Source organism: Phaethon lepturus, unplaced genomic scaffold (assembly GCF_000687285.1).
Source record: "Phaethon lepturus isolate BGI_N335 unplaced genomic scaffold, ASM68728v1 scaffold51748, whole genome shotgun sequence".
Classification (NCBI taxonomy): Eukaryota; Metazoa; Chordata; class Aves; order Phaethontiformes; family Phaethontidae; genus Phaethon; species Phaethon lepturus.
Genome location: NW_010558037.1, coordinates 20511 through 32125, shown reverse-complemented (window position 1 = coordinate 32125; position 11615 = coordinate 20511). Strand labels below are relative to the sequence as shown.

Sequence of the window (11615 nt, the reverse complement as noted above, 5' to 3'; positions counted from 1 at the left end):
AACCGCTCTGCTGAGGTCAAGGGAGACTTTTCTTTATGCAAGGACTAATTACGTGGAAAGATGATGCAAGATCTGACCATTTTCATTCAACTTCAACCCTTTATTAATAGAACTGCTAATGTAGGAAGCTGCTCTTTGCTTTACTCCACTAAGAAAATCAGTGGGACGTGCTTGAGAAAAGACTCTGTGTATGGTCTCAAGTCAAAATGTCCTACTGCTGGAAAATTTTTCATTTAAGGTTATTGATGCAAGGAAATACCATCAAAATACCAATACCATCTTTATTGGTCTGTGCCAGGAAAACAAAACAAGGAATGCTAACACTGCTTTCTCACTCAAGCTTCTCTTAATAATTAGAACAGGACAGTTAGCTAATGAGTTCCAAAACTAGCTGGGGAGGAGGTGGAGGGGGCTAGACTGCAGCTGCCACACCAAAACGCATACCAGAGTGGTTCCAGGACAACACTGCTGGCAGGCAGTAGGAGGGACAGCCCAAGGGAGAGAGAGGATTTTCCATTCTGGGTGCCCTGAAAAAAGTAAATATATAATGTGCTTCCCTCTCCTTCACCATGCTCCAAGCTCAAATCACAGAGAGGAAGGGAAACTCACCTGGTTCATCTTCTGTCTCTAGGAGGATGTGGCATCCTTGTCTGATCCATCAGAAGGGTTCACTGTCTCTCCTGGGCCTCCTTCGCACAGAAGCTTAGCTAGTTCACGTGCAACTGGGGTGGAGCAAGTGCTGTCAGCTGCACTTGGTCCAGCAGCTGTCCCACTCAAAGCAGCGCTAGCTGTCCCAGCAGGTGGATCTCCCTCTATCTTGCTGGCAGATGTCTCCTGATGTAGTGCTGGATCAGCCACTACCTCCTCTATGCCTCTGTGGATGATCTGATGAGCAGCATAGATGTGTTTTCTTTGGGACTGCCTCACTGTGCATAAAAAGAGGTAAGGCTTTTACTTGGAAAAGTACAGCAAAGTGTTCTGTGTAGGGGAGAAGGGAGGGATAGCTTTTTGCCTTCCTGCAGCTGTGGAAAAGCCTATCTCGGGGACAAAAACTACGCCCTTCTAACTTTGGCTGAAAGCGTTCTACTGCCACCTAATAGCAGCAACCAACTTTGCATTTCACTTTGTTTCCCCCCACAGTGGGAAACACAGCCAAAGTGTTTTCCTTTCCAGCTTTGGGCATAACTGCCCAGGATATGGTATCAGGCTTTAAAATAACTTCTCCTTCAGTGTCTGTTAATTGCAGCAGGTCTCTGGAAGACTGGAGCTGGAATCTGCCCTCTCCTGTTTTATGATTTTGCCTGCACTGAGAAATTCTTACTGACCTCAAAGTAAGACTTGGAGACAGTATAGCCACATTAAGTCACCTACTTTATCGTCTCCCTTTTGCTACTGTAGGATTGTTCTTTACTGTGTTTTACAGTTTTCATCCAGTCTTATTTGTATATATTTCCAGCCCACCTCTTGGGAAATAATTACACAAGCCAAATCATTCGCCCTACAATTCTCTTCATTGCTTTTCACTATTCTTTGTTCTCTCTTTCTCTCTCTCGACTTAGGATGCTTGTGGTAAACAATCATGGGGATTAAAATAACTGCGTGCTTCTAAGGATGGTGTGAGGAATGTTGCAGGAACAAACTGTGGCTCTCATCATGTCACTTCCCTGCAAAAGTCCAAGACTTCCTAGTTGCTTTGGTCTGTTTATGTTGTAAGGCTGAGCTGTATTTTAACTGTGAATCTGAACCACTGGTGTCTCGCAGGCTGTCATACAGTTCTGCATATTGTCCCTCAGTTGCTCAAAATCAGTAACCCATCCTGTTTATCTATCTATCTCCCAGGTCCATTTTGTTGACAATGAATGCAACTGGATCTCACTTGCATTTGAAAAGCTGACCTTCACCAGACAGCTCTCAATTCCCAGGAGAGCTTTCTCTATCCAAGGCATTTTGGCTTCAATCATGTATGCACGAACTGCATCAACTACACCAGGAATATTCTCCTGGTATTGCTGCAGTCCCTTCCTCATCCACAGTGAATACCAGCTAAAAGAAAGCAGGTTCAAATTGGTGAGTGATCGTCCTTTTAAAAGCAATTTTTTTCATAACAGCACATTGACTTCTACTTCCAGTGAGGGAGGGTTCAGAAGTGAGATGCAGAGGGGTTTCAGGATAAGCCAGTATTGGATAATCCCTGCTTTTATGCACAGGAATGCAACAAAAAGAGGAAAAAAAAAGGGAAGAAAATGGTAATGGCAAAACAGAGATATTTGAGGGGGAGCTAAAGTGCAGGCCAAGACTGAACTTGCAGGCCCTCAAATCTTTGTTCTGCAAACAGATTTACTGCTCTGGCAGGCCAGACAACTGTGCTCTCAGATCACTTTCTTCTAGTTTCAAGGAAGGTGTATGCTCAAGCATGTGCCAGTTGCTAGAATGCAGTTTCATAATGAATAATCTGGCTCACTATAGGGAAAGCTTTAAAAGCTGCCACAGAAACACAATACACTCATGTGAGATCTAATGCCATTCTTTGATAGTATTTCCTTCAGATTTACATGGAATAGTTACTGATTCTGCTTCCTTGAAGGTATCACTGTGCAGGTTTATGGCAGGGTGCATTCATCAGAGCATACATTTGGTAGAATTCAGCTATCTCTTATATGTATGGAGTCCCCTCCACTCCATGCTGCAATAGCAGAAGAGAGTATGAGCCAGGTCTCTTCCTGACATTTGATGTCTACTGTTACAAAAACACTGTGGCAAATTTCACCTGACCACATCTGAGGGAGATGTTGTACTTTATCATCTAGTGCTCTAGCTCTTCCTTCAGCATCCACTTGAATTTTTTCCTGGGTCTAGCTGTGCTTTCCAGGGAAAGTCACTGTAGCTATCACAGATTTTGAAGGTTTTTTTTCTCTGTTGCTTGGGACTGCTTCTGAGGTGCATTGTTCATCAGCTGCTGTTGCATTTAAGCCCAGCACATATTTTCTTCCTTGCTAGTACGTCTGTATGTCCAGAATCCTAGGCGATCTCCCGGTCTTCTCTTTCTGTTCTCCTTTCTGAGGCAGGCTCAGAACCTTTGTGTGTTAGTGCCTGAGCTGCAGGCTTCATTGAGTAAAATTACATCACCTGCTTTGGTAGGCTTGCAGAAGCACGGCTAAGGAGAAGGGACCTGATTTAAGCTTATGCAGAATTGCCAGCTGCTGAATAGATACTGTTGTTGTGACAAATATACAAAGTAGGAAGAAGAAAGTTTCCACCACTCAGAGACCACAAAATGTGTTCAGAGTGTTTGTGTTTTCATTCACAAAGCAACAAAAAAAGCAATGAAGTAAGTGTCTTTGTTCTCAAGTCAGAGAAGCACACTGTGGCAAGGACCACTTCAGGCTCTACTGTGATACAATTGCTTTTCTTAGGTTATATCCACTTTCTATGGGTGACTAGTTTAGTCACGGTCTTCCGAGTATGCTGGTCAGTGGAAAAATCCCAGTTAAGAACAGCAATTTATTCATGATACTCAATGTAATACACAGGTTTCCAGGGCCTTCCCTTCTGTATTTTGACAGATACTATTCCATTTTGGCTAAACAGAAGCATCCTTTACAACTGCAAGATTATCTGCTTAAAACATGATGCCACTACAGCCAATGCTAAAACCTTATCTTTGCTTCTAGCTCTCAACCAATTGAGGGGGGAGAGGGAAAGCATAGGAAAGCATATAATCTCGCTTTCACATATGGCATATATTTAAGTAATCTGCCTGTTAAAGACTTCTACACTTTTTAGAAATTGCCATATAATAGACAATTCACAGCCATGCTACTTAAAGACTTTTCCCAGTTGTTTTCTGAAGGTGCAATGGGCTGCTGTTTCTCATGTAGTTTTATCATTGCAGATACACCAGATTTACATCAGGTCTGAATTCAGGCCACCATTTTAAAAGACTAAAGCTCCTGAGAAATTGGTGAAAAGTGGTCAGAGGGCTTAACTTTCTACCTGCAGAGTACAAAAGAGGAATCTCTGAGAACTGAGAGAACTCTTGGCACTGCACCTTTCCTTTCGGTGAGCTAGAGTGAGGAGGGTGAACCAGTTCACAAAGAGAATAAAGTTACAGGACTCCTTACCTTTTTCTCTGATAGACATTTTCTCAGCTTCTGGAATCAGGAAATCATAAACCAGCTCTGCTACAATCTCTTCTGACTGTAGGCAAGTTCGACTACAGAACAGATGCAGAGTGGTATTAGTATTTTACTTTTCTTTCCAGATCAATTCTGCAAACACAAGACTCCCTAGTAAATATTCTCACTATTTTCAAGGGAGTGTATTGTCACTGCACTAATTGTCAGCTGGGTCTCTCTTTATCCTACAAATAGGTGACAGTGTGACTATTCCTCTTTGCCTTGCATTGCCAATGTGTTCAATACTGCATTGGAAAGCAGTATTTCCAGGGAGAAGATGACCCTAGACTCCTTATCCTCGAAGGTATTTAGGAGCCCAGTTGATGACAAACTGAGTTAGACATGCAGATACCTCTGAGGATTTGTGCCTTTCTCCATTTAGTCTTTGGACCATTGCTGAGTTTGCTAAATTCTTTCCTTTTGTGACTCTGCATTTGGCTGGGCCCCATGCTCTTTTCCATGCCAGTGTTTGGTGGGTTCCCAATTGGCCCAGGGGCTGCATGCATTATCTACGCTTCATTCTCCCCAAGGATTTCAACATTCTGGTTGTATTCATCTAGTTACAAAATACACAGCTGCGGTACCATAGGAGAGTCACTGTGTCATTGGGATTTTTATGGCTCAATTCCAAAAAAAGAGCATAGAAACTGAACTGGAGGTTTGGCAGGTCCTAAAAAGTATTCACTGCTGATGCCCCAGCCCAACACAAGACTGTGGTGTTCTCAACAACTTACTCTTCTGAAAGTGCCTTGTCAGGCAGCCATCAATATGACTGACCCCCATGGAAATTGGCAGTTTCTTAAAGAACAGCCACCCCAGAATGAACGGCTGCTGTATAGCTGTATCTTTTAGCAGCTCTTTCAAACCAGTTTTCTGTAGTAGTGTAAATAAATGAAAAGACCAGTATGAATGGGTATTGCTTTCGGCCATTCCCAGATTCACTTAAAGCTCAGTCACAGCATCACATTGGCATGGAGAAGTCTAAAAAGGGTGATTCACAGATCCCACAAGTGATTTGCAAAGGGAATCTGGCACATGCTGTATAGAAGTAAAGCTCTGATGGATTTATATGTGTGTTCCAGGTAGTAACAGTGCTGTTCCCATACACCAGTCACACTAATGAAGCCATCATGAACAGTATTGCTCTGCCCTTCCCATGTCTTAGATTATACATGTAACCACAGATGCAGATGGTCAGGCAGGTTCTAAACTGCTGTAAACAGCCTCTAATGTGCCATTTAATAACGTACCGACTTTCCATTTCGTAAGCAATGTCATTGATTTCTACAGCCATTCTCTGAATCTCTTCCCGGGCTTGTTCTTCAGCTGTGCTCTCCACGCTACTCAGGATAATGTCTTCCAAGTAGGAATCAATTGTACTCTGGTGCACTTTCACCACCTGGAACAAAACACCAAAATATTGTTCCTCTGTCTATTGCTGTGCCAGGAGTGTGGTGGAAGCAGATTTTCAAAGAAGCAAGAACAACAGATTTTCACCAGCCTCTTAATTTCAGGCAGGCCACCCTGAGATTTGGTTTCAGAGGAAGAATAACTTGTGTAAAAGTTTATTTTCTTGTAATTCTTTCTAAGAACTAGTTGAAGAGAAACTAATTGAAGAGAAAAGTGCAGGAAAGAACCAGTGGTAGAAGAAAAACTTATCCAAAGATCCAATTCTGCTGCAGCAGGTTAGTTCTGTGAATGCAATGGCAGTTGCTTCCTCAGTTCTCATGGTCCCCTGAGCAACAATTGCCAAATAATTATTATCAGTATTGACTTCAGTAAATTAACCAGCTTTCATTCAAGCAAATCCTGAAGAAAAAGGTTCCATGAAGCCAGTCAAAGTAACATGAAGAAAACCAAGATAAAATTACTGGTTTCCTTATAATGATTGTAGAGCACAGATTCTAGAAATGGGTGTTTTCCCTCTGCTAGTCTAAAGGCCATAAGCTTATGGCACTTTGACCCTCCTTTCTTCCCACTCAGAGATGCAGAAGAGATAAGAGGAGAAGCTAAAATTAAAAAAAAAATAAACATGATGCCAGACTCTATTGGTGTTAACCTCCTCCCACAAATTTTGAAAATTATTGGTTTAGTCAATTAGGCTCCCACTCATTCCTTTCAACTGGGAAAAATATGCTTCATGCAATCAGGAGCTAGGGAACAGGAACAGGACTACAGTATAGTTACAGAATATAGTAATTCAGGATTTTTCTTTCTGGATTTCAAGGTTATGTTATCCATTATCACTACTTCAAAATAATTTTTGTACCTCTTGTTATTTGCAGTCCAGTTTTGGAGGGCAAAATCTTTCCAAAATCTTGCTTAAAGTCATCGTTCCTGGAAGAACACCTAATAGTTCTGCTGGACAGACCAAGTGCTGACAAAACATTATTCCTAAAGATGATCTAGGTACATCTGTTCTCCATAGGTGTTTGTTGTGGAAATTTAGAAACCTACATCCATTCATGATATGCCTAACAGGACTGTCTAGGGGAGTATTCAGATCACCCTTAATTTAATGGGCATAACTTTTTGGGGAAGGAATCACCCTCTCTTCACTAAGCCTTCCCCCTAAATTTTAAAACAGCCATCACGAAAGAGAGACCTGAAGCACCTCCCTTCCATCTGGACCTTTCCAAAAGGAGTTGCCCACAGCCCCACCAGCCTCCTCTTGCCTGTTTAAAAATCTCATCTTCTTCTTGACGCCGCTTCTCTTCCACCTGACGACGTCCGCTCTCCTCTGCTTCCCGCATCCGCCTCTGCCTCTCAGCCAGCATGACAAAAGCATGGATCTTCCGTTCTTCTTGCAGCCTCACCAGCTCTTTGGACAGGAAATCAAATATGTTCGCCAGTACCCTTCCTTCTTCCCTGGCCAAGTGGTTTTCCACCGACAACAGCTTTTTTAAAAAAAATGCAAAGAATTGTGTTACAAACCCCAGGAATGTTGTTCAGAGTCCCAGGACTACCACAGGCATGTGAAACAGCTCTGCAACATCCACTCAGACCAGCTATGGGCCAACCCCAGGAGTTTTGCATTCTTTTTGTTTTACATGTGCTGGCCTAATTCTGCATAATGTAATGTTCTTGTAGGTAGGTTCTGACAGTATAAAGAGGCTAAAAGATGTCAAAACTAGTCAGGACAGGAATAGTCCTGATGCTGTCACACTAGGACAAGCAGCCCCTATGCTTGGGTGGGTGGGAGGAGATAAAGCACTAGACGCGCTGTATTCCAGGTATTACAAACCACTGTGAGTATAACCAGAACAGTTGCTAAGGCCACACTCCACTGCCCAGACCAAGAAAGGGGAGGTATAAATGTGACAATGAAATTACTTCAGCTGCATACCCTCCATCTTCTGTGTTAAACTTAGCTAGACCAGAACATAAAAATAGGATCAAAAGTTGCAAATGAAGCTTCTTTCTAGCATTTGGACCCTCAATCTTTATGAGTAGGAAGCTTGAGTAAATGTTTAGGAAACTGTGCAATTTTAAGCACAGCCACATTTCTATCCTCTCCTAAGGATACAAAATGTTTGTTACAGTTCAAAGCCACCACAGTGAAATGGCATGTTTTTGGCTGGACATTCGTGATACGACTAAAGTGATTCAACTTGCTGAGATAATACAGCAACTATGAGTCCCTACACTTTTAGGTATTATTACGTAAAACTGTACAGCTTACTAACTGCTAACAAATTTAAATCAACAGTAATTATATTGAGTCTGCAGAAGTGCAAATGAGACCTCAAAATTCCAGGTAATGCAAAATCAGAAAGTCTGTGACAGAGCTGAGACTAGATTCCAAGTATTCAGTGTTACTGTGCCATTCACTCCTTGTTCCAAGCACATCGTGTTTTATGGGTTGGGTATGTGTGTTTGCACTTCAGAAAGGGACAAGATCTGTGGTAAGTTCATTATCTCCCGTATGGACTATGAAGCCACAGTTCTTGGCAGGAGGGAATGCCTGGAACTGTCTGGGATGCTGTGTCTATGTTGGAATAAACAGGCAATAGCAGAGTAGACCTGAGCATAAAACTCAAACCAGAGCTGAAATATCCCAGACAAGTAGTAATAAATCATTTTTCTCATACTGCTGTACCATTTGCTCATGTAGTGTTTCAAAGAAAGTGGGATTGTCCATGTTGTAGACATCTAGAAGTGACAGTACTAAGCCCATGGGTGTTTAAGATGGAGAACAGCAATGCAGTAACTGCACCAGCCCACAGGGAGGGATAGCATGGAACTAACACATGCTGCTTCCTCTCTATTGCTCCAGGTGCTGTGTCTCAAACTGGTGTGAAATGCAGGAAAACCCAGGAACACTCTCGTCTTAGACTTTTGTTATATACGAGGTTGGAAATTTTCAACCCCTCATCTTTGACCATTTTATCTGGAGTTTCTGTCCTCTTTCTGCAGGAAGCATTTCTTGAAAAATGCCTCTTTCTATACTGGAAAGGTCAAAAACCTGAAAAAAAAAGTGACCACCAAAAACTAAAGAACTGTGAGTCATCAGTGACTTCCTAAAATAGCCATACACATAGAAAACTCCTGTACATACGTTCCAGAGAGTTTTAAAAGTTCAAAATGTTTGAAGACCTGAGCCTTGGACCCTGTGCCTTCAGAGACAAGTTAAAAAAAAAAGCCGAATAGAGGAGGTAGATATACCAGCAGAGGGAGATAGTGGCTCTCCCAAAAGAAAATTCTAAGATCAGAGGTCATCATCTTTACCATTTGCTCTCTCTCCTTCTCTATGAATGTCATTATGGTGTCTGAACTGCTCTCTCCTTCACTCTCACCTGGACTTCCAGAAGCGAAGGAGCATTTCATGTTCCTAATGCCTAAGGCTTTTATTTTTCTCTTAATTCCTCAGTAGAAAAATTCTGTATTCCTGCATTCCACACCTGGGCTCTCTGTGTATGACGGAGCATCTGGAAATGATAAACAGTGAAACACAGTCACCTGGTTCAATTTTTACTGAGATCTGAGGGGAAATTTTGTTGCTGCCCACCCAGCAGGAAGCAGTGGTCTGGCTTCACATCTGCCAGGCCAGCTGGCCAGTGGATGCTGTTATGATAATCTGGAACCTGCAGAATTGCCTCACAGCTGGTCACTGAAAAAACTGGAGAGTAGTAAAAACTACAGGAAAAACTGCAGGAATGTGGGAGATACTGTATATCTGAGATGCAGTGAAGTCTGGACAAAATTTTTTTATGATTCATTTCGGACCAGCATCTGCCATTTGATTCACTTTGCTCTGGAAGGTTGTGGCCCTGCAAGGAAATAGGATCGGAATTTGCATCCCCAGCTCTCACTAGATCCTTGGCAGAGGATGGAGCCCAAAATTTCTCCGCTCTCCATAACAGCAGCAATTACAAAAATGTGACATCATTGCTAAGGTCCTAGAAGTCTCAAGCCCAGCAAGATTTACAAAATAAGTCCGCTTTGGCTTCTTTTGTGATGTTTTATGCCTGAGGAAGAGCCTGAGAGAGTGCCAAGCTAGAAAAGGAATAGGGAAATGACAGAGCAGTAACACACATTCAGTAAAACATCTGACAGATATGAGTGACAAGCATGTATTGTGATGCCAGGTCACAGCACCAGTCAAATGGATTGAAATGTGGGAAAACTGAGGTTCATCTGACTGTGCAGTTTGTTCAAACCCCTGTAAAGATAAAGAAGTCTTGCTCTTGTCTGCAAACAAAGCAAGTGCAGCCTGCTTAGCAGCTGTGGTCAGGGCGCCTCAGTCTGTTTCTGAGAGTCCCCAGAGCCCCCGCAGCAGTGAGAGAGCAATTTTAGCCTCTCAGGCATTCAACGTTTGGCCTGTGCTAGGAGAGCATTTTTGCTACTTGGGGTGCTTTCTGTGCTGTGAATAATAGAAAACACAAAGAAATTAAAGGCAAGAGCATTGGTGGTACTGCAAGCACTGAGTGCCCAGTCAGGACAGTGTTGTGAATCAGCCTTCCCATCTATACAGGCAAACCTTGTGCATTTGCAAGTCGTGCTGTTGCTGCAGAGCCAGTGTCATTTGCTTCTCTGCCTTCAAAAGCAGCTGTCCATGCTCCTGGAGTGCGTGAGTGGTACGCAGCTCTCCGATCAGTTCCAGCCGCTTCTCCTTGCCTTCAAACATCTTTAAAACAAAGTTAAACAACCAAGCATATTAAATGGAGAATATAGATCAACATATTTTGCCAGCAAACCACACCCTTTCGCTCCAAGTTGCAAGGTCAGCTGTTTCCAAGACCTAGTTCTCTGTAACAAATTTGTGGCTGCGTTTAGGCAAACACTACGGCTGCCAGGTAAATCATGCCTAAACCCTCCTGCACAGAACATGAAAGTTGAGACCTGCTGTGGAGTATAGATGATCCCTTGCTACTTTATTATAACTTTTTTTTTAATTGTTTCAATATTCCATCTCCTGTTTCAACATCTACTGTTCTCTGACCTTCGTTTTGAGGGAATCCAGCAACAGCTCAAATTAAATAAAATGGTGAGGTTGTTGAAACTGCTGCTGTCACTGTAATGGGATTATGTGACCCAGCCCTTCCCTGACACTATCTTATTTTCATTCCCCCTCTCTTCCAACAGGACTTCCAACAGCAACAAAGGATCACTCAACCCTGCTCACGTCATTCTCCAACTGACTCATATATTTCTGATCCAGTAGTAGCTGAAAGGAGATTCCTAAAATGATGGGACATTTCATGATGTGAAAGTCCTGCAATGGCATCAAACATCCTTCTGATAGATCACTACAGAACTGGAGAAGACTTGGGAAGTCTATATTCCACCTCAAGCCACTTTCACAGTATTGCATTATTTGCTAAAGCTCAGTTCAGGGCCCCACAAGGGAACACTTCACAAACATTAAATAGTTAGTGCAAGAGAGAATATCAATTACATTTTCAGCAGACATGAAAACAAACTTCTTGGACTGGTCTGATCAAAAGTGATAGAATTGCTTAATTTCAAGCCCGTGAGGCATGGCTATTCGATTAATTTTTACCTAGACCCACTTCTGCGCCACTGAAAGCAGAATGATGGGTCCTGCACTTGCTGGAAATCATGGTGGTATGCTTCAGTTGCTCCTCATCTAAGGTTCAGCTCACTATGACAGGAAACTGGAAAGATGGTATGAAATACAAGCTGCCCTGCTGCGATGTAGAAGGTTTCTTGTGCCTGGGATCTTGACATAATCAAAACAAAATGTACTTAATGGTCCAGTTCTAGTCTAGAATTTTCCGTTTGAGTAATTCTGCTATGAAACATCTAATTAAACAGCCGAGAGTAGGGGATGGCAGGAAGAGGGAGACACAGACATGCATAGGAACCTAGAAGTTCCTGTAAGAAATTTGGTCTGGAGAGCAAAGACTTCAGCCTTGAAGCACTTCAGATAGTATGTAGGAGAATATGCTGCAGAAGCCTCATTACCCTTGATTAGTG

General features: G+C 42.5%; 1 protein-coding gene across 1 annotated transcript in view; it reads right to left on the bottom strand.

Moving 5' to 3' along the window:
• Positions 1–627: 627 nt before the first annotated feature.
• The window catches only part of MAATS1 (MYCBP-associated, testis expressed 1), a 30831-nt gene continuing 19843 nt past the window's right edge, over positions 628–11615 (bottom strand). Inside the window, exons 12-16 of the mRNA XM_010292912.1 lie at positions 10156–10302; positions 6851–7072; positions 5426–5574; positions 4122–4213; positions 628–926 (exon numbers count right to left, since the gene is read on the bottom strand). Coding sequence (XP_010291214.1) covers positions 628–926; positions 4122–4213; positions 5426–5574; positions 6851–7072; positions 10156–10302 — 909 coding nt within the window. The remainder of the gene's footprint in view (positions 927–4121; positions 4214–5425; positions 5575–6850; positions 7073–10155; positions 10303–11615) is intronic.